We start from the raw sequence: 24,411 nt of genomic DNA, 5'->3' as shown, positions 1-24,411 counted from the left end.
CATTTCATAGATAGACATTTCATAGATAGACATTTCATAAATAGACATTTCATAGATAGACATTAGACATTTCATAAATAGACATTTCATAGATAGACAGTTCATAGATTTACATTCCATTGACGGACATGTTAAATATCATAAAATCATACACATGAAGGCATGTCTATGAAATGTCCTGTTTATAAGATGTCCATTTATATGGTGTCCATTTATAAAATGTCCATTTATTAAATGTCAATTTATAAAATGTCAATTTATAAAGTGTCCATTTATAAAATGTCCATTTATTAAATGTCAATTTATAAAATGTCAATTTATAAAATGTCCATTTATAAAATGTCCATTTATAAAATGTCCATTTATAAAATGTCAATTTATAAAATTCCATTTATAAAATGTCCATTTATAAAACTCCAACACAGTTTTATTATTTGTAGGTTTATGGTCCTTCTTCTACTTCTTGGCTTTCTGCGTAATGGCTCACCAATGGGGCTCTAGCGAGGAACCACCAGCAGGTTAGATATCGTCTTCCCTTTTTACTTCTATCAATCAATCAATAATTGAATTCCAGACTCAAATTTTAAATTTTCCAATTAGCATAAGACACAGCAATTGTTCAGTGTAAGCAGACCCGATGCACTTAATTAGTCATATGATTAGTATCTAGTAAAACTATTTTCTTTGTAACAACATCTAATACACTTAAGTATTGCTACAATGTCGTCTTCCTATTCCATTGTTTTTGGTTCTCTTTGTAGCCTGTAGTTTATTTTCATAACATTTTTTGTAATGTTTGATCAAAATTGGGAAACTGTCTCTAAAAAATTTGCCCACGAAACAGCTGTTAAAAAAAATTAAATCTCATAAAAAGATGCGTTTCTTTAGAAAAGAAATTTCCATTATGAAAATTATACCTTTACGAGAACTAAAGAGAAGCTAAATAATATCATTTTATAATTAAGTTATACCAGTGCTATAATGAAACTTTTATATTTACTTCTAGACAATGTAATCAATTTTATTTACGGAATATTTCTAATCATAAACTGTTTCTATTAAAAAAAAATACACAAACTTTAAAAATTATAAATATTTGAATCAATTAAACACTTATTCTGAACACTTGGTAAATTAGAGGTCACATGGTTTAAAAGTCAGTCAGCTTAACCGTAATCTTAACTGCCTCCATGCAAAGATGGCATTGTCTGATTCACAACGATACCCTTGAAATCTTAATTTGATCAATAATGAGGAAGATATTGTAGTTTTCATGGGTTAAAAGAGTTTAATTCTAATAATTCCCCTATATTTTTCTGCAGTAGAAATTCTTAAGTCGATTTTGTAGGAAAACCGCAGTTGAAAATAATCAGTTTCTAAAATTATAAACATGCAGACAAATCTTTTACGATTACGGTTTGTGAATCTTTGCATGGAAGGTCACTTACAATTACGTTCACAGTCCCTTTAATTACGCTTACAGTCCTTTAAATTACGCTTACAGTCCCTTTAACTACGCTTACAGTCCCTTTAAGTAAAATCTATTACGGTTTATCTTGTCAGTATCAAGTTGTGTCGAAGTGGGGACGATATAAGTTTAAATAAACCGTTCCTGGTGGCTAAAGAAAAAATGGAGATTTTTTTTAGAAGCATTTTGCCGAAAACTAAATTTCTTAAATACTAATATCATTGCAACCTGATGTTGACCTTTTATAATTCAAATTATGTACCTAACATGATCTGATATTATTTCAACATTATCAATAAAATTATTATTATAATCATTATCTGTATAATAAAGCTCATATATATTTTAATATATGATAGCTATAGCTGGCCAAACAGCTGGACCGAAATTTTTTTTTCTTCAAAATTTTAAATTTTTTTAAAAATCAATATTAAAAAATTACTCTGGCAACGCCTGGCACTTCAGCTCGTTATTAATATTATTATTCATTGTTTTTATGATTTAGGATATGGACACACCAACATAGCAGCAGCCATCTTCTTCTCCTTCATCTCCATCTTTATCTGGGTAAAAACAAACCTATTTTTTTGTTTTGATCGAAATCTTGATTAAGAAATGTAATTTTTGAGCCAACACCCTTCATTTATAGAGTTCCATATACAACAGCACTTTTTACACCCAGTTCTGATAAAAATTGATGGATTTACCCTTCTTTTTCAATCTTAAAGCGAATTTTTATCAATTGCAGTTCTGAATAAATCCATTTGCAGATTAATGCATCAAGAGGCAATTGTAGAAAATTGTCAGAATCTAACACTTTCTCACCAAGATATCTTTCTCACAGGGGTCCATATAATTCCATTTGATCAATCCCAAATGATGATTGATTGATATTAGGGGCAGAAATAAACCATGTTGTTATTGTAAACAAGTATGATGTCAAGTTGTAGAAAAAATTCCATACTGCAGAATGTTTACTGCAAGGGAGTGTTTATTTTTCTGTATACCATAATTTATATCTTATATTGAATACTAATATTCAAATGCAGTACTCATTTCTGAAGTGTAGTACACGTACACAAAACCTTGTCAAAGTTCACAATGACATATAAAGTGTACTTTCATGCCCCTAAATGTACTTTCAACCCCGATCCCATTTGGGATCAGAAATGGAATTATATTAACCCCTGCTTTCTCATTGTTTGAATGGTGCCATGTGAATCGGTCATGCCACTCTATTAAGGGAGGTTCAGTTGAAATACGTTTACAGTCCTTTTAAATTCTTCGGCATTTCAGAAGAGTCTTTAAATGAAGATTAAGTTCCTGAAACTTTTTTAATTAAACCTTAACATGAAAACAACATAAGTTGTAATTAATACTTTTATAGAACCTAATTTTTTGATAATATGATTATATCAAATTAATTTTAAACGAGGTTTACTAATTGTACAGGGCTGTGAACTTTAGAATAGTGGATATCAGGATTAATGCTTAATCCTCTGTTTTTGCTGATCTCGAGACTAGCATAATCTCGAGATTATGTTAGTCTTGAGATTAAATATTTTGATCAACAAATTGGATTCTAAGAACGCCAGATTTGTGGGTTTTCTCGACTGGAAGGGACCTCACTTAATTTCTTACCCATTTATTTATTAATACATTAGTTAAAATTGGTTACAAAAGAATCTTAAACGTACTATTAAATATTTTTCTTCACCGATTAATTTACAAAATGGCCGACAACAAATTCTTGATTTGTTAGAAATTGCAGATTTCTCTCATGGGATAGAATTTATTTACAAGGTTGTCATTGGTCAATACAATTTACGAACTATATTCCTGCACTCTCATTGGAGAAAATAATGTAAAGATATCCAAAGAGAGAGAAAAAGAGTGGATTAAAGACTAAAATTAAAAGTTTCCACAGTGGATATTCGGATTAAGTAGTTGGGATTAAAGGTTATCCATTCTAAAGTTCCCAGCTCAGGCCATGTACTTCACTTCTAAAGGTCAATCTGTAAACTGCAGTACTCGGGGGGTGAATTCTGAAAATATTTAAATGAAGAATTTGTTTTCCATGTAACTATAATCCACTACTCCTTTATCGTGTGCAGGATTACATTTTCACAGGAAACGTACTATTATAGTCTTTTAGAGCTATATTTCATCGTTAATAAACGGTTCTGAGAAAACTGAGTAAAATTCAAGATAGGAAACCTCCCCATACACTTGTACTCCGAAAGCGTACTGCATATTTGATGTTTGTACTGTATGAATAGGCCCATAATCTCTTAATATCCTTAACCAGTAAACAATCCCAAGTGTACACTCTGGCTAATACACACGGAGAGGTAGCTAATATCCAGCCCCCCTGGTATTCACTTAACGATGCTGTAAACGTAATTTCAAGTAACCCACTGTTTATGGAGTGGCATATCCGATTTACAACGGTACCCTTGAAACCTTTGTTTGATCATGGATAAATTAGATAATTAGGATTATAACTCTGAAAACTGATTTTTTTTTCGATGGTGGTTTCTCTATAAAAGTGATGTACACAATTCTACTGCAGAAAAACAAATGCAGGAATTATCATTGTTAAACATTTTATCATCCACGTTCAAGGGTACCGTTGTGAATTTAGCATGTTCCTTTTTAAATGAAGAACCACTTAGAATAACAATGACAGTCCCTTAAAACTCACTTTGAAGTATGGTATAAGTGACTCATGCAGTGCTCTTAATTTTCTCAATTTTCTCTTAATATATAATAATTCTTTAGAAAAAGAAATTGGTCTCTATTTTTATTCTAATAATAGTATGGAGCTTTCAGACCCAACATAATATAATCAAAACTTGCAGCTGTAACAGCCCCCCCCCCCATTTTCTCAGTCATCCATTCTCTTTTCTCTTAAATGAAAATTCCTTACTTAACCCCCAAACATGAAGAAGATAAAGACTAATTCGGCCCGCCCAGAATAAGCACCACTCACTTTATTTTGATTTCTCTTAGAAACTGCAGAATACAATTTTTTAACGATGGCAATTCGGTTCGATTTTTTTCTTGCTTCCTGCAATTGCTATGTGATCAATAGAGAGGTGTTTTAAGTTTAGATAATTATACTTTTTACCAAAATTAGTTCTTTTAAAAAAAATGAAAAATCTTATTTTCTTTAAAGTTCCTAATCCTAAATCAAATATGTTGTCGAATCCGCAGGAAAAATTAGATGAAAGGAGCCAACTTTTCTTGGCTTAGGTTTCATTTCCCCATAATTGAATCAACCTACAGACTTAAAGAAGATAAAGAGGAATACATATAATACATATCTTCTAAACTCTTTGCTCAATGTTCTTTATTTATATACTTGAATAACTAGTTTTTTTGATATGTTCTTGTTCACTAAACTAAAGTGATTTTTAGTGCAAAACCGTTCAAATTTTATTTGGGTTGCCCAAGATGGGGCTTCTTGCAGATCTCATCTCACATAATCACATAATCACATAATCACATGTATTTTTTTTAATAGCTGCAGTTTACTTATTTGGGTAATTTCAGAGTAATACAAAATATCATCTATTCATTGGTTTCAGTCTTACTTTTTAATATTTTCGGTTTTTTAACCTATAACAACCCCCGGCCACCCATGAATGTCCGCAATAAAAATTTCACCCCAATCGGTCCAGCCGTTTGGCCGGCTATACGCAACATGCGAATGTCTTATTTTATTATATAGATTAGTTAACCATTAAAATACCCAAATAGGTGAACGGTTTTTAAAAGAATAATTGATTGATTCATTGATTAATTGATTGATATGTAGGGAGTGTGCTGCTTCCTTGGATACCAGAGGTTCAAGGCAGGGTTCGATTCCGCCTTTGGCGGAGGTATTGATGAGGAGGCGCTGCGTGGGGATACCCAGGGCGGAGGATATCAGGCGTACCAACAGGGCGGATACAGTGAGCCGCCGTTCAATCAGCAAGGTTAGCTAGTCCGCCCCCGCTCCTTGACTTAAATTTGTCTTTTTACAACGATGGTGCATAGCTTTCATTGACATTATTCAGGAATATTCTTTTGATAAATTTGTTTGTAAAAAAGTTCAAAATTTTGGAGGGTATTATACACATGATTTTAAATTTTAACTATTATTGCGAAAGTTTCAACTGTAAAACAAAAATTAGAGAATCTCCTTGTTATTTATAATGTTTAAAATATCACTGGCAGTTTGTATCCATGAAGTCGTAGAACCGGGGATAAAAAAAATGTACCCCCCCCCCCCCGGGTACAATTACTGATCCTGACATATTTAAATGTAAAACAGTGTACTGAATACATATATAAATATTAAATAAATTCGGCAAAGCTTAAATTTTTGAGAATTTTGCCAATTTAATACAAAAGAGTTGAGAATTAAATTCAATTTAATATTTTTCTCTCAAAAAACCTTTATTTTCAAGCAAAAATAAAAATTCTAAAATTGGACTAAAATAAACATTAAAATGTAATTGTAATTACTCTTCTGAAGTAGAAGATGATTAAAGAGAACACAGTGATGAGTTACCTGCGATTTCTTCTTTTCAGTTCAGAAAAGTTCCGCTAGGTGACACTGGAGTCAAGGTTTCAACTTTATCAGATAAAAAGACTATTTTGATTTGAAAATTGACAAGATTTATCCCAACAAATCTTGAGCGTTGTGTTTTTAATGAATTTTTAACATATTTTTGGTGTCCCATTGAACATTAAGCAGAGTAATTGTAAGTGTAAAAACTAAAAAGTAATTTGTTTAAATATATTACAAAAGTACAAAGTGTTTTAATTTGATATCAGCAAAGTTTTAAGATAAAAATAATATTCGTTTAAAGATTATCTAGGCCAACAGTCTTGATAATGAACTCCACCTTTTTTTGTACCTTGAAAAGTGATATCATAATTTAGAATTTTCTCATAATTCAGAATTTTCTCAAAATTTCAAAACTGTCTTAATTTCAAAATCTCGGACTTGTGAGAAAAAAAAGAAAAAAAATGAAACTGCACGCGTTAAAATCCTTTTCAACTCACTTTGAAAAATGTGTTAAATGGGACACACCAGCAAGTAAGAACTCGTCTGGGACTTGTTTTGTTTAGAAAAAATGAGTCTTATCTGAAATGAACAATTTGTGTGAAACCTTGTCTAAACTTGACAACCTGCTTAATTACGACGTTGCAGGGAATTTTAAAGGGATAGAGACGTAATTGGAGTAACTCTTTTTTTAAAGAGCTGCATGGCTGATTCACAACGGTACCCTTAAAAGCCGATCTAATATGAGAACCCTTGTTTTTCTCTTTAAAAATTGATCATTCTCGTTTGATAGTTTGCGGAAACTGTTACATGTACTTGTTTCAATAAAGATTTTTAGGATACCCCTGTGAATCGCGCCTTTCCCTCTTATAATGAAGGGAAACTTTATAATTACATTGACAGTCCCTTTAATATTTTCATTCTTTTCCCGTCCTACAAGTATTTAGATTAAATTCTCCTGAATTTTACAGTATTTTTTACTTTTTAGTTTTAATTCAACAGTTTACAGTTTAGTTAAAATCCTGCATCGTTTTTTTAATCTTCAGAAAATCACGATTGAAATGTGTTATATTTTTAGATATGGAGGGGGGGGGGGGGGGGTATTACTAGATTCTAGACTAGAACTTTTATATTTAGCTTTGTATTATCATATTTATCATATCTATTATCATTAATAATTTATTATCTCGACAAAACGTGCATGATTCAATGATAGTACAATGTCAGTGTACAAGTTTTTAAAAATCTTAATAATTGTTCAATTTTACGACATTTAAGTAGAGATTGAAGCTTTTGTTGGATAATGTTATATCTGGAACGCTTGATTTCGATATCCAATGTGGGCACTTCTGAATTTTAGGATCAAAACGTAATTCATCAATTTAAGTTATACCTGCAGGGTACAACCATCCCGGAATATCATAGCACTCTATCCCCGTAGTAAATTTGAATTCGAACAGGACCTGCCCAGTTTTTACCGGCCTGCCAGATAACAGCGTGTACTGACCCGATCCTATGGTACAGTACGTCGCCCTAACCAGACTAACATACGAAAGGGGTCAATTTTCTTGGCATAGTCCCGTGAGAGGGCTAACTATGACAACTCCCATGGCGCGTTTAGACATTTTACAGTACCCGGCCTAATCCTAGGCCTATTTGACCGACCCCACTGGCTTAGTCCACCGTGATACTGGAATCAAATCAATCCGTAGGTCATCATAAGATTAAGATCAATTTTTGATTCCGTGATTTAAAACACAAAGTTCTATTTTCCGTCCTAAATATACTTTTATTGCATGTATAATTTTCCTGGATAAATATGAATTTAATAGATTTATCACACTTTAACTTTATGCAGATATTAGGACTAATCAAAGTTTAAAGGATTTGTTTGAAAAAGCATGTTTATTTTGTAGTTAATTCTTTTTACATTGTATTTGATTAAAATAAAACTAAAGGAAATCTATTTTTAAGTTTTCAATTTACATAAGAATTTGAACAAGGTATTTATCATACATACTTTATTCAGTAGTTAAAAAAACAAACATAATATATTGGGTGCGACTGAAGATTATGATAAGCATAGTTTTTTGTGCGTTTGTGAACTGAGCCAACGATTTAAAAGCTTCGGCTCGAGTCGTAGTTCCTTAAACACATCTTTAAGACCCAATTTTAGACCCAACTCGACAGCTCGACTAACATAGAATTAGGCTCAATGAAAATAAAACCGACCTTGGTTGGTTTTAGTGGAGAATAAGGCTCAATGTTGGGTCTTATTCTCATCAAAACCCGGAATGCGCCAATTCCAACTATGAAAATCCGCCAAATACAACATTAAACCGGTTTTATGAACTATACTTTATGGAAAATCAAATGCAACCTATAAATCCGTAAGCCTGAGCCACAAATAAGTCCCAACAACACCGAAGACCTGAGTCATATTTTCTTGAATTTTTTAAATCGCCAGCTCTGGTATTTGGAGATTCAACAAACTTAAAAACCTTGCACATTTAAAAACAGACAAAACGCAATTCCCATCTTTAACTTTGAAATATTTTTTCTGTTTTTTTTTATTTCAGAGAGTTTTGTAATTGTTATTTATTAATTGCCCGTCTTTAACATTCTAGTTTGGGTACACTTAATGCAGAGCAACAAGTCTTATTCTATGTTCTTAAATCTTGTCTCGAATTTTCTTATAAAATTCTAAATTATGAAATTTATGAAAAGGGAAATTAAGTTTGTTTTTAACTTTAATTAACTTTAAATTAAAATATTTTGGATATTTTTGAAAATATAAAGATTCTCATCATTATATTTGTGTAATATTAAACTATATTTAGAATAATTGGAAACATCTAATGCTTGGATTTCCAGTAGAGCTTAGAATCCATTTTATTTTAATGCTGATCTCGATCCGGATTCATAAAGAGCCGCCCTGAAGTTTGCTTTTTTTTACAACATTTAAAAAAATGTTTTTCGCAAATATTTATGCAGAAACTTGATCATACCAATACAAATGGTATTTAAGATGTCTTATAAGTTTTGAGGAAAAAGTTTTTGTTTCGATGTTTTGGGTTGGTATTTTACTCCAGCTAGATCCTCATATATTTACAAATCCAGATTCTACAGTAAACTCTTGAATAGGAAGACGACTTTTCGACTTAAGTAATGACTTTTAATAGAATGAGCATAAGACTATTGTTTATTGTAAACAGGCTCATCAACTTGATAAGCGATTTTATAAGTTAATTTTAACACTATTTGCTTTGTAAGATCATATACACAAAAGTATTGCCATAATGTCGTCTACCTATTCCACAGTTTTCTGGTTCTCACCGTAAAAAAAATCTTGTTTATTAAGGTGAAGATGCTGGCGGCTACAACAACGTGCAGTATTAACAAATATGCCGCCAAGCCATGCACTGATCAGTCCCCTGTACAAGATCAAGGAATATACCAATATATTGTATAGATATTAGCTTAAGAGCCCAGCGTTGCCCAGGGTACTCATACTTACTCCCGCCGTTTACAGACAGAGATTATAATTTTATATATATGAATATAAAATTATGAATAGTTATTATTAAAAGGGACATGAAGACTTAATTTTTAGCGTTATTACATTTATAAAAGAAATATCCGGTTAACCCTTTAAATCTTTGTTTGAATAAGAATGATTTTAATTATTAAAATAATCTATTGATATTGGAATATTACAGGAAGCTGACTGCGGCAAGATGGAAGTGAAAAAGTTAGGTTCGGAATATTACATTTGTATAAAAAAATCGGCATTATTTTTATTTTAATCCCTTAAAAACATTTTCAGGGTTTCTTCATATTTTTAAAGATTAAAATGCATCCTAAAGTTTTATTTGGAAAAGAATAGTTCAAAGATGATCTGCTTTTGTTGCTCATAGTTTACTTTGAATTTGACAAAAGTTTTGCACATGAATAATATTTTGTTGGAACTCAGAGTTGAATTTTTATTTTAAAAACATTAAGTTTTATCTTTTCTCTCTGAGTAAAATTATAAAGCTGTAATTTACTCAGAGCAAAGATCTGAAAAGAAAAACTGGTCCATTTTGTTTCTAAAATACAATTTCAAGAATGTGTTTTACAAAATAGTTCGCTGTGTATGAAAAACGATCAGTAAATTGTCATTGATTCTAAATCTTGCTTTTTATCTTGAGTACATCGAAAAGGAGTTTTAATGGAGAAGAAAAGCTTTTCCTTAAATTTTGCACTGATCTTAAAAGCAAAATTTCCCATAAGAAGCATAAAAAGTGACTTTAAAATGTTAATTTTTGTAGACAAGGGTAAACTGAATAGATTGAAATATGTTGTTAAAAGCTATAACCCTCCTTTTACTTTTATAACGGTTTTGCACTTGGATTGATAAACACATCACTTTAATAAAAACTGGAGTAAACTTTTTGAAGCTGATTTCATAAAAGGTTTTTGGCCCGATTGGTGAAATAAGGTTATTAACCAAAAATTATAGTTTTTAAATTTTTTGTTCAACCATTTTCCGCTTGATTGAAAACAACAAGCTAATACTGAACTGCATTTATGAAAGTGATTTAACAAAAGAAAGTTTAATGATGGTGTGGCGATGATATCAAACCAAATCATTTAACACTTTTATCCACTTAACTAGTTGATAAACGTGGAATTGAAGAATAAAAAAGATCCTTTTTATTACATAAGAATACGAATTTATCCCACAATTTTCCCTTTTAAAGTTTTAAATGTTAATGTATAATAAATGTAAATTGATGTATCTAATATTCATTAAATGATTGCTTAGTTAATGAGGTTTTAAGATGATGTAAACTGAAATAAATATGATTGTCGTAAAACAAGTTTATTTATGAAGAGTGAATCAGACCAAGTATAGAAAATACAATGTTAGCAGAATTTTAAGAAAAAAGTAATTGTCATCTAAATGACAAAAGAATAATAAATGTACTTTTCCCTTAAGGATTGGGTATTTATCTAAAAAGTTTATTTGAAAAGAGATCAGTTGCCGAATTTAAAGAATTTGAGCGGCGGTTTAAATTTAAGCCGCGGCTTAAATATGGTTGGTTCCACTTAAATTTGTGTCAAATGTTTCAAGATTTAAGCCGGCGCTTAATTTAAACCGGGTTTTGGCAGATTTAAACCACGGCTCAAATTCTTTAAATTCCATCTCTGATGACTATTTAGCAAACCAATTTTTCTTAAAGGGCAGTTTCTTATATTACGGAGCCAGTGGCCGAATTTAAAGAATTTGAGCGGCGTTTTAAATTTAAGCCGCGGTTTAAATATGGTTGGATCCACTTAAAATTGTATCAAATGTTTCAAGATTTAAGTCGGCGCGTAATTTAAACCGGGTTTTGGCGGATTTAAACCGCGGCTCAAATTCTTTAAATTCCATCTCAGGGTCCTTGAAAAAATCTATCTTTTAAAATCCATCTAATCTCATAAACCTTAGACTTGAATCGTTGATCTGAACCGGCGGTAGGTAGTTTAGCGTCCCAGGATGCCTCCCTCCTCTAACAATATCTTAAAGGGATCGAATGTACGCGTAATTTTAAATATCATTTTTCTGAATTTCTCCATTTTTTCTTGTAAGCAACAAATACGCAATTCACTTCTGCAGAGTAAACAAAAATTTACATTTTAAAATTTCCAAAATATGGATACAAAGCTTTCAAGGGGACCACGTTGTATATCGGGCATTGTCCTCTTTGCATGGAGGATTACTTGAAATTACGCTTACAGTCCCTTTAAAGTGATTGCTTGTACATTACTATCTCTAAATAAATAAACACACATATTTTTAAAACTTTTTCCAAATTTCAAACCTTTAAAGGGACTGTGGACGTATTTTCAGGTTAACCTCAGATATCAGATTCATAAAGATAAGCTTTAAATCTGTGGCTGATCAGGAAGGAATGAGATATCTGCTCCAGGAGGGGAGGAAGGCCAGCCTCAACAATTTCTCGTCCGAGCCACCTCGAAATCCTCGTCCTTAGATTATTATATACTTTAGGTTTCTAATTATCCAAGATAAAACTATTTTTTTTAAATTTGACCACGGTAGGGCATTCAATATGGATAGGCTTAAGTATTGCAATGATTACATCATGTTGGAATCTTTGAAGCCATGAGGATGATGTCAAAATTAAAATTTAAATATCTTCTACCTCCGTAATGGCTAACCTTACTGATATAAAATAAATGGCATACCTGTGCAAATCAATTTTCCCCATGGAACAATCCGAAAAAAATGTTATGGTTTTCACCGAAATTAACAGAAAAGATTTAAGTTAAATAAAGTCGAAATTTTTTGCGGCATTATCTGAATATGTGCGTTATGAAGGTAAACATTTTTAAGGGCATTAAACTCGAAAACTTTAATTCAAGTGGAACTACTTTTTTCGATTTGCAAAAATTTACTTTTTCATTTATGCCCTAACGTGGCCCGATTCTGCAAATTGTTTTATTTTTATCTTGGAGGATTACACTTAACAAAAATAATATTGGGAGGACAAGGATTCGAGGGGGCTCGGACGAGAAAATGAGGAGAATGTGGCTCGGAATAGAAATTGTTGTGGCTGGCCTATCTCCTCCAGAGACAATGAAGGAATGATCAGAATAAAACATTGTCCAATATTGAATAACTTCAATATCTTGATCAGAGATATGAGACAAAGGTTCTAAGTGAACCTTGTGGCACGTCCTCATTCAATGAAATTGAAATTCCGACAACATTACCTTTAGAGAAAACATTTGATATACATATTAATATATATAATTCTAGCTGAATAACCATGCATTGCCCGTGAAAAAAAAACAATTTGAAAAAAAGGAAAAAATTATTTTGAAATTTAAAAAAATTTGTAACCTATGCCAAGGCTGCCCATGAATGTCCTCAAAAATGTCAGCGCATTCGGTCCAGCCGTTTGGCCGGCTATAGGGTACATATATAGGAATGTCTTGTTCAATCATATAGATATATTAATATATTTTTCTCTCTAAAGGTACCGTCTAATTTGTCAAACAGAATAAAAAAAACTAAACTAATTAAGCCAATATATTCCTACTCTGACAACTAAGAAAATATTTATTTATAAAATCCATTTCTATATTATCTTGGTATTGTAGCAGCTGAGTAAAACAATGATTTTGCGAACTTTTATCCTGATTCTCTATTTGTGTAGATTCTGTTGAGAAATCTTTTAACCTGATGCTAAAGTAAAGAGGCCCGTGGTTCCCAGGACATTCACCTGGGATTTTGACCAGTTTAGGAAATCCCGAGTGGGGTGAGCTGGTTAACCTGTACACAAACTAAAGGCAGTTGACGAACCTTCATATCAAGGTGTAAAAAGAAAATTGGATAGTTTGTCGGAACTCAATCTCAACTCAATTTCCCGGATAAACTCGTATCAAAACTCTTTTGTTATTTTTAATCATTAATAAATTATTTGTACCGTACATCGCTTAATATTTGGTTAGACTGAACTAGTTTTTGGTCCTTTTTACCAAAGAGAATTTATCGTTTCTCTCATATATTATCTTGGTATAATTAACAATACTCTCCACAATTTTCACAATTTACAAGAGATAAAACATTTATTAAATCTAAAATACATTTAAAATTATTTTGCGATATTTTGCTAGAGTTTAGCTTGCAAGAACTGTGCAAAATAATGATTTGGTTTGCAGAACTGATTTAGTGACAGAATATAATTAACCATCACTCCTTCGTGGTCACTCAAACTAAATAGAAGAAAATATAAATGAAAAAAAATATTGAAAATCGAGAACTTTTATGCGGAAACGTGTTCAATGATACATTTAATTATCAAAAATCAGATTAAAGTAAAACCAAGTGGATTTTCAAGCTACTAGTAAAACTATATGCTTTACATAATCAAATACACAACAGTTGATTAAATGTCGTCTTCATATTTCACACTTCTATGGGTCCGACTGTATACATAATATAACATATGACATAATTAATACCATAATTGATTTTCTAAGTTTAAGTTTTATCAAACCCCAAAAATGTCCAAAAATGTCTCAAAGCTAGACAATTGTTGTACAGTGTACAGTAATGTAAACAGATGTACAAGGAGAATCATTCAATACATCAAATTACTAAAAAAAAAAAATGGAAACATTATAAGTTGAAGGTTTAATGAGGTCAGATACCTTAATTGAGCAGTTTTTGTTGATTTACAAATTGATTCCAGTATGGTTTGCTTCTCTTGTACGGCATCTGCGCACCCAGCGCATGGTTGAGCCCAACCAAATAACAGTAAACAAGACTCAGAAGTATGCTCAATCAATATCTATTAAAGGGTTTCCCGATAAACATGAGAATTGAGAATCGACTTCGACTTTGTGAAGAATGGGCATCAATATTATACCTTACTTCATGTTACATAATAAAGTTACTTCTTCTATAAACAGATACTCTAGCAGACAAAACATTTTACGGATTTCATCTTTCCTAGTAGGCATCACAATCAATCTTTTACAAGGACAATCTTGATATCGTCCCTCAACTATTATGTTTATTGGGACACCCTGTATTGAATATGTATAAATTTTTTTCCCCGAAATATTTTTTTAAAAATCTAAATAATAAATGAAAAGAAAATAGACTTTAATAGGCTTTAAAATTGTCAATTATGCTTCTTTAGAATCCTATAAAACTGAATAAATAAATCCGTTTATATTTTTACTCTTGAAATGAATATCTTGAACACGCAAATATTGATAAAATGTACTTCCTCACCAGTCACCATATTGATTATCGGTTTTTTCTTTTGCTCTCTTCATTCTTATATGACTTTCAATAAAAAGAAAAATTCTAAAAAGAATCTCCAAACTTAGATTTATTAGAAAAGTAAAAAATGTAAAAAAATGTTGTCCATTTTTAAAATTTTTCATTTTTCTCCGATTTTATTAAGTTAGACAGATCATCTTATTTTTTTCCATTTTCCACAAAAAGCAAACAAATACAATATTAAACCTGAGCTCTAAGATCTAAAACTTCTCTGTGTAGAACTTTAACTCTATTTTCAGATCCAGAACGGGTTCTATAGAATATATAGTCAAGGATCTCAGGGTCATAAGAGGCGTCCCTAAAATAATATTAATATAAAAATAAATAAATAAAAAATGTAGATTATTAAATATGTCAATCTACTCCTATACCATTTCCTCATAGGCGATAGTACCAAATAAATAAAAAAATCCCATTATTTTATTCAGCACGCTAACTCGAGCTTATCGTCAAATAAATGAATGTTGAACAAAATACAAATAAGAGGACAAGCATTTATTAATTAAAAACCCCATTGAGAAAAAAAAATCACGTTCCGGGATCAATTTTACTTAATAGCGAGAGAAGTATATACTTAATTTAGGCGACTATATTGAACCACTTTTTCCACAAGAGAAGCAGTTCAACGACGTCTACGCAGTTGAACTACTTTCAACATTAATTCTGATTTCAGGAACTCTTTAAAAAATTAGGGATTACTAACTTTTTAGAAAAATTGACCTGTATGTGTTTTTCAAGGTCTGCGAGGTTTCTCTTGGTTCTAGATTTACAATGGAAGAGACCAAATCCTGATAGTCTTCCAGATCATTACTTGTAATCTTATCAAGCGTCTCAATATCTTTATCAATATCATTTAACAGTCTTTTACCCTCATCAATCACCTCATTTATCCGCTGTAAATCCTCCATCTTGGATTCAGCTGTCGTTACCACGTGGCAATCTGTCTGTATTCCAGAAGAATCCAGTGATTTTGAGAATGAATCTTGCATATGATTAGTGATCAGCTGGTATGAAGCTTCAGACATATTTCTAAAATCATAATTGATATCTCCTCCTGCAAGAAAACATTATTTTTGGACTTTTAAATCGTAATTTAAAAATTTTTATGTTCTACCTAAAATGATAAACTCAGCATCTGAAGTTAAAACAGCTTCCATTAACTCTGTCACTTGTGTTTCTCTGAATCAAATCAATATTAAAAAAATATATCAAGAGCAAATGTAAAAAGGTTTTTGTGAAATATAAATGAAAACATTATATATTCTTTAAGCAAAGCTGGAATCTAAGCTTGATCTATTAATTTGAAGAAGAAGAAAAAATATTTCAAAAATTAGAACAATATTTATTTCAAGAAATAACTGAATTTGTACTTTTCAGAAAACCCTTTTCAATTAAGGATAAAATACCTATTAAAATAAAGGAAACATAATAATTTAAATAAGTTAAACTTTCCTAAAATTTAAAAAGAAGGGGGGGGGGAACCCTATTACCTGTAGTATTTATTGTACGGAAATGCTGCAGTATGAGATGTAAATATATCTATACTGGAAATATAAAATATAAATTAAAATAAGTAACAAATTAAAATACTTTTTTTTTTGGTTTAAAATCATTGTTTTTGTTTTTTATATTTCCAATTCCTCATTTTTGTTGTAGGTTGAATTCGCGCTCTACCTGAAAAAAATCTTTCTATAAAACTTAATTTCAAATTATGAGCAAAACAATTTTATTCCATTTTGAGCAACATTATTAACCTTGTTCATCACTACTCTTTAACTTTTTCACCCAGAGAACATATAAATATATTTGTGTTCGCCCAAGGGACAGAAATTGATGAATTGCACATTTTCATGAGAAAAATTTGTGCATTTACAAGATGAATAAAACTAACTTTCAAAATTTTAACAAAAACATAAACTTCTTTATTATCTAGACATATTAATATTATCAAACACACAATTGAATATACTTATTAATTAAAATAAAAAGTTTAATGGTTAATAATGATTATTAAAGAATGGGATAAAACGACATATTTAATTGGAGAAAAAATTTCCTTCGGGAAAACTTCACTTCACAGGAAATTTACTTTTCCTCTTGTTTTCTCAACTTTTTTGATGATATTTCATCAATCACATTTGGAAAAGTAAATTCCCGGTAAGGTTGGTAGTTCTCCCTGGTAAATCCTTGCTAATAGTAATCAAAAAGTTATTGTGTACTATTTTAACTAATTAAACTAATTAAATAATAATAAACTAATTAAAGAGACTGTAAACGTTCCTTGAAACTACTTCAACTCTCCCTTTAAAGTAGGAAGAGGTCAGAATTTTTAACCGATTTATTGAATTTGAGCTACGTCGCTGAATTACCTACTGCCAGTTCAAATTTGAACCACCGAGTCAAAGTAAAAGATAAAGGAAGGATTTAAATATGAACCGGCGGAAGGCAGTTTAAATTCAATAAATTCGGTCCATGGCTAATTAAATTACTTCTCTAGAACATTTTCGGCAACACTAGCGAAATAGTTAAATCATTTGATAACCTACTTCCCTATATTCATTAATTCTGACCTGTGAGAAAGGTAAAAACATTGTTATTTGAAATCTATTTAATCTATTACCTATTCCTTTAGAAACTAAAATTTCTCCGTCCAGGATAAAATAAGACCCTGCCACACTGATAAATAAAAATTTAATAGGTTACAAGAAAGATTTATAATTCCCCCCCCCCCGTTTATTATCCTATTATAGGATTAATAAAAGTAATTCACCATTCGAGTTTTCATGAGCTAAATTTATATTTACCCGCCCCCCACAGGTTCTAAAAATGGAAGTTTAAAATGTCTATTTTGTTCGCCCAATATTTAATGATCCCTGACTCCTGCAGAGTAGCATGGCGTGTATTGATAATAATAATGATAATAGTAATAACTAGCTGAAGTGCCCGGCGTTGCCCGAGGAATTAAAAAAAAATTAATTTTGAAAAAAATTGCAATTAAAAAAAAATTTTATTTTTGAAAACAATTCTATTTTCAAAGATTATGTTACCCCTTAGGTACCCAAAATATAAAAAAAAAATATCAAACCATTCGATCCAGCCATTTAGCTTTAGCAAGTTTTATTAATTATGATATAGAATGATGATGGTTACCTGAAAGGAGTGAAATCAGTTGAAATGATTGGATATTTGGATAGTATTGCTAAACCTGAATACAACTTTATTCTATTCTTGGTGTAGAAAACAAAAGTGAAATTTTAAAGCCAATTTTTTAAAAGAAAAACGTATTTGGGGAACTTTTAAAATCTTAAATATTATTTTACAAAATTCTTCAGTAGCACTAATTGCTTAATTTTTCCCACTAAAATTAAATTTTAGAATTTTCTTTTTCTTTTTCGTCTTTTCTAGAACAATCAGGATACAGCCATAAAATAAATTGATGTTTCACTTTTATCTTCCAAAATAATAAAGACGAAAAAATAAAAATAAAAAGGTTTTAATACAAAATGTCCGGACCTGAGCAACCTAGAGGGGACCACACACCATCACATCTATCACCGCTAAAAATAAGTCTAATAGAAAAATATATGGGCCAGTGGGGTGGCTAGTGTGTGACACCAGTTCTCGTTAAGTTAAAAAGTTAAGCACGCTTGTCCGCAGCCAGTAACTGGATTGGTATCCAGACTGTTGTTTACAGGTTCGATTCCCGCACTTCTCGCAAACCTGTTGTTCCTAAATCATCTGAAAACAACATCTGGTTAAGCAGTTATGACCACCTGACGGATGTAGGAGGACAGAGGAGTGGCTGTCAACATATCTCGCAACGAAAGGGTGCGTACTTTCTACTCAACAAGAAAGAAGCTTTCAGTGAATTGATCCAAGTGAATGATGATGAAGAGAGGAAAGGTTGCCAACTAAAGGTACCTGGAGGTAACCAATCCGGGCTTACAAATGATTGGGAGCAATGAGTGTGATGTTTCCTATCTGTAAGGCACCCGGGCCTCATTCCAGTATATCAGAGAATTCCTGCACTCTACTATTCTCAGGCCTAAGAAGCCCTTAGGGAGCTGGAATCTTGTCAGCCCTCTTCTCAGAATTAATGAAGCGTGGACGGATGAATGTGCTGCCAGATTACAACCCCTGGTAGATCAACACTAAACTTTCGCAATAGGAAAATTCCGAGATTCGATCATAACAACCCAATCATGTTCAAGGGACAAAAATATCTATTTAAAAAAAGGAAAAAATATTTAATTCATATTTAAAATTATGAATAAAAAGTATCTACAAGGAAACTAACCCCCCCCACCCGACTTTTTAAAGGCCGGCCTTTAGTAATAATATAAACCAATCATACAGCGGTACAAAAATGAGACATCGAAAACTGTTTGTATGCTAAAGAAATAGAAAGATGATACAGGGTGACCCACAAAGGATAAGACTTTAATGACAACCTGGAACTCGTTGAATTTCATCATTTGAGGCCGAGGGTTGCATTATGGGTTCTGCCGGAAATACAGTTTTACGATGTATATATTAGACGACTTGGAAGTGAAAATACATGTTTAGAGCTAAAAGAAACCCAACATGTAAGAAAACATATTAAATTAGTTCCTTACCGTCGTCTTTGAAGTCTTATCCTTAGTGGATAACCCTGTATCTAAAAAGAAAGGTGCGAAGTACACTATATATCTACCTGAGTTGATAAAACCCAGTAGTATGATATATTTCTTCCGTAGCATTCCTGATAATGTCATGATCATCCAGCATCCATAGTTCTTGGAGTACAATAACAGCGTAATCAGATCTCTAGAATATATGGAGTACTTAATGTAAAATATCATCAAAATCAGATATTTAGAATATATGGAGTACTTGAAGTACAATAACATTGTTATCAGATCCCTAGAATTCATGGAGTACTTGGGAGTACAATAACATTGTTATCAGATTCCCAAGAATTCATGGAGTACTTGGGAGTACAATAACATTGTTATTAGATCCATAGATTAAAGTTTATGGAAGTGAGTACAATAACATTGTTATCAGATCCATAGATTAAAGTTTATGGAAGTACAATGAATACAAGAAGTTAATGGAGAAAAAGGCGTAAAATGAATACATGGAGTACAAGGAGTAGAATAAGTACATGCAGTACATTAGAGTACAATTAAAAAGTTTTTAAGAAGTGTTAAATATTTGTTAGAATGAAAACAAAAATGATCACATAATTTTGAATATTTTAATTTTGAACATGATTGATAATTTATAGAAAGCAAATAATTCAAATTCAAATATTAAATATAAAATATTAAATATATTATTAACACTTTTTATCTTAAAATTTCACCTGAATATAATCTGCTATCTCTCTGATTCTCTCTTTAACAAGAAGGGCATGGGATTGTAGTCCCCAAACATTTAAACTTAGAACCCTAAACAAATAAGTTTAATTACCCTGAGGCCGAATTTAAAGAATTTGAACAGCATCTAGAGAGATTGTTCACACACGAGACTCAGCTCAAACATGATTAGAGTTTGGAATCGGCGCTCAATTGAAACCGGTTATTGGCGGTTCAGCCACGTTGTCTAAAAATATATTAACTTAAACTTAGCCCCTAATAAAATACATTAAACTTAAACCCTGAACAAATGTATTAAACTTAAACCCTGAACAAATATATTAAACTTAAACCCTGAACAAATATATTAAACTAAACCCCTGAACAAATATATTAAACTTAAACCCTGAACAAATCTATTAAATTTAAACCCTGAACAAATACATTAAACTAAAACCCTGAACAAATATATTCAACTTAAACCCTGAACAAATATATTAAACTTAAACCCTGAACAAATATATTCAACTTAAACCCTGAACATATTAAACTTAAACCCTGAACAAATATATAAAACTTAAACCCTAAACAAATATATTCAACTTAAACCCTGAACAAATATATTCATCTTAAACCCTGAACAAATATATTAAACTTAAACCCTGAACAAATATATTCAACTTAAACCCTAAACAAATATATTCAACTTAAACCCTAATCAAATACATTAAATTTAAACCCTGAACAATTATGTTCAACTTAAACCCTGAACAAATATATTAAACTTAAACCCTAATCCAAATACATTAAATTTAAACCCTAAACAAATATATTCAACTTAAACCCTGAACATATATATTCAATTTAAACCCTGAACATATGTATTCAATTTAAACCCTGAACATATATATTCAATTTAAACCCTGAAAAAATATATTAACTTAAACCCTGAACAAATATATTAAACTTAAACCCTGAACAAATATATTCAATTTAAACCATAAACAAATATATATTAAACTTAAATCCTGAACAAATATATTTAACCAGGAAAAATTAAGTAAACAACTTAATTGCAAAGTTTCACTTTTCCCTCTTCATAAAATTCGTACTCTATCAAATTTTTTCTTTGATTTTAAGTGTCCAATTATATTTATACAATTCATTTTATACAATACATTTTATACAATACATTTTATACAATACATTTTATACAATACATTTTAGGGGGAAAAACTTTTTATCATGTTTTCAAAACAACATGTTGTACAGATTTATCTCAAGATCATTTAAAGGGATACAGAGCACGGTAAATCGGCGATGGTGCCCTTTAATGTTTGCTGATTCTTCTCTTAATTTTTATTAAATTTTTTTGGAACCCAATTCTAAGTAAACTAATGGACATTTTTTGTTTGCCTTTTTCTAAAAATTTGCGGATTTATGCAGAAGAAACAAGGAAGGAAATCGACAGAGTTATTTTCCTTTAAGATAAAATTTACAATATTGTTCCTCAGATAAAGGTTGAAAGGATACTGTCAAATGATTATTTCGAGGGTTCCTTTTTCAGCTCAATATATATTTTTGAAATACAATGTGGAATATGAAGACGATATTTAAGCAATTTTGTGAGTAATCGAGGCTGTTTTAAACCAAATAGCTTTAACGTTTGCTTGAAACCCAATATATTAGGTAAAATGGCCCAAAATACACAATTGCCATATTTCAAGTTTTTGGACTATTTAAAATCATAACCTTAAGTCTAAAAGTCGTCTTCCTATTCCAAAGTGTTAAGGGTGTTACTGTTATTGTGCGAATTCAGCACTAAATACATTAATCGTGAAAAGAAACTTACTTGAGGTTGAGAGAGTTTTCAGTTGCTAAGGTTGGAACTAATATTGAAGATATGATCAGAAACAGCAGCATTTTTAACCTTCATCAGTCCTGAAATAGGTGACCTCGGACCAAACTAATGAATTGTAGAGGTCACTGATCTACATACCACCGGTTCAAATCCTCACTCACCGATTTAAATTATTATGAATCTTTAACTTTGAATCGGTGATAAACGATTTGAACCTGTGGTTGGTAGTTCACCGACCTCTCCCAACTGAATAAATTTCGTCCCAGAACTTATCCAAATTTCGCACTATTTTATGCTTGAGCGTTCATATTTTTATTTTTATAGATATTCAGTCCTACACTGGATTGGGAACCCAGCTTTGTATGAAAACTAATCTTTCTGTCATACATGCTTTACAACTATGAACTATAACTAGAAAAAACATCTTTTTAAAAGGATACATGCTCTCTGCTATGTGCATCTCGACTTGAAAGTTGAAGCCCTTATTTTTATCATTATTGGATCATTATAAAGTGAATCCTAGATATATCAATACAAAGGCCGTCATAAGTTTTTTGATAATTCTAAAGAAACTTCTTTTTATTTTTAACTGAAGGTAAATTAATAGCCCTGAAATATGAATGCAATTAAAATATTCATATTAAACTATTTTTTCCGTGGCATTTAATCTTAAATATGTAATATGACATTATAAAACTCTTGCATGTATTCATATATCTGGGATTCACTGTATTAAAATGAGTCACATTGATATAGTAAAAATGAGTTAACATCATCTGTTAAAACTGTTCCCCGTCTGTCTATCTAGTTTACAAATTTTCTTCATAAACTCATTAAAACACGTGATTTAACAATCATCATTCCAAACTTAAAATGAGAAACAGATCAAAAATATGATATGTAACATTGACAGGGTGTCTCGCAAAACATGGCAGTAGCAAGACAATTTCAAGGTAGTATTTGATCTTTTAATTTTTTTTTTTAAAATTTGTTCGTAAACCTAATTTCAGAAGTATAATTTCAATATCACAGGAGACATGAAGAATTTCATTTAGATTTAAAATCTAAACGAAATTGTTAAATTCTACGGTAATATTGATATTACAAAAAAGGCAGACCCCATTTTGGAATTCCCAAGACTAGGATAATTTTGTGGTTATTACTTCAAGAATAATACATGTGAAAGAAGGTTGTCACAAATAAATTAAAAGTTCAAAGACGACTTTCAATAAACGATTCCAATAAAAAGCCAATTCACATTTTCTAACAATCCCGTTCAGGAATAAAACTTTTCGCGAAACAATAAAAAGCATGTAAACAGATTTGGAACATCCCTCCATGAAAAGTTTTACAAGGTTGAAAATACATTACTAGAGAACAGTTTGTTTTCTACAATTTTCTTAATATTTGAACAAACCTTTTTTCCAATTCCCCTCTCCTTGCAGATCCTTACTTTGTTTTCACATTTTAGAGTTATCTGAAAAATTTAATTTTACAATAACATTTTTAGCATTTAATTTTTTATGAAAATATAAAATCACAGCTTTATATTATCTTGTAATTGCTTCTTGCTTAAGATTAAAGTTATTTTTTTTGTTACCACATTACATATTTTTTATTTTAAAATACAAAATTATAAAAACAACCACAAAATAACATGTAAAAAAGTACAAAAGTGTATTTGATATAAACACAGGCTTCAAAATGTTGGTTTAGTAAGGAATTTATTAAGTTGATATCAGTTTAAATGTCAAAGCAAACTATTCATTATGTGAAAATTTCTACGGCTTAAAAAATCAAATAATAAATTTATATTTTAAGAAAAAGGCGTCGAAAAATCAACGAATAAAAAATGGGAATAATAATGTAAACAAAAGTTTGCATCCTACACATTTTTAAAATAATTCGTGAAGCATCTCATCATGAGAAGTAATTTCAGAGGATACAAACGCCATTTCTTATTCTTATCAAAAAGTACCGTGTTCTATACCCTGAACAGAGTAAAATTTTGAGGTTTTAACATTTACCTTATTGAACTTGAAGGATAAATCATTATAAACAATGAACAGTGTTTAGGTTTAAACATTTACATTATTGAACTTGAAGGATAAAACATGAACACAGAATACTGTTCAGGTTTAAACATACAGATTATTAAAATTGAAAGATAAAAAACATCATGAACACAGGACAGTGTTCAGGTTTTAACATCTAGATTGTTGAACTTGAAGGATAAATCATTATAAACAATGAACAGTGTTTAGGTTTAAACATTTACATTATTGAACTTGAAGGATAAATCATGAACACAGAATACTGTTCAGGTTTAAACATACAGATTATTAA

The 24,411-nt window shown here is 30.7% G+C and overlaps 2 protein-coding genes across 2 annotated transcripts; one reads left to right on the top strand and one right to left on the bottom strand.

Annotated features, from left to right (window-relative positions):
* The first annotated feature begins 437 nt into the window (after positions 1-437).
* On the top strand, positions 438-10,503 carry LOC111715248 (synaptogyrin-2). The gene is made up of 5 exons (XM_023490554.1): positions 438-518; positions 1,974-2,035; positions 5,289-5,448; positions 9,385-9,472; positions 9,743-10,503. Exons 1-4 carry the CDS (start codon positions 479-481, stop codon positions 9,420-9,422), a joined length of 300 nt encoding a protein of 99 aa, XP_023346322.1. The 5' UTR covers positions 438-478; the 3' UTR covers positions 9,423-9,472; positions 9,743-10,503.
* A 3,118-nt stretch (positions 10,504-13,621) lies between these two features.
* Positions 13,622-23,564, bottom strand: LOC111715244 (uncharacterized). The gene is made up of 14 exons (XM_023490552.1): positions 23,483-23,564; positions 22,057-22,145; positions 20,213-20,297; positions 19,559-19,671; positions 18,379-18,422; positions 18,016-18,070; positions 17,486-17,541; positions 16,506-16,539; positions 16,356-16,409; positions 15,980-16,044; positions 15,586-15,919; positions 15,052-15,163; positions 14,226-14,365; positions 13,622-13,787 (listed from the first exon to the last, which is right to left on the bottom strand). Exons 2-14 carry the CDS (start codon positions 22,125-22,127, stop codon positions 13,685-13,687), a joined length of 1,266 nt encoding a protein of 421 aa, XP_023346320.1. The 5' UTR covers positions 22,128-22,145; positions 23,483-23,564; the 3' UTR covers positions 13,622-13,684.
* Between the last annotated feature and the right edge of the window lie 847 nt (positions 23,565-24,411).

Source organism: Eurytemora carolleeae, unplaced genomic scaffold (genome assembly GCF_000591075.1).
Source record: "Eurytemora carolleeae unplaced genomic scaffold, Eaff_2.0 scaffold1617, whole genome shotgun sequence".
In the NCBI taxonomy this organism is placed as follows: Eukaryota; Metazoa; Arthropoda; class Copepoda; order Calanoida; family Temoridae; genus Eurytemora; species Eurytemora carolleeae.
The sequence above is the reverse complement of the archived record's forward strand: the minus strand, read 5'-3'. Positions and strand labels throughout refer to the sequence as shown.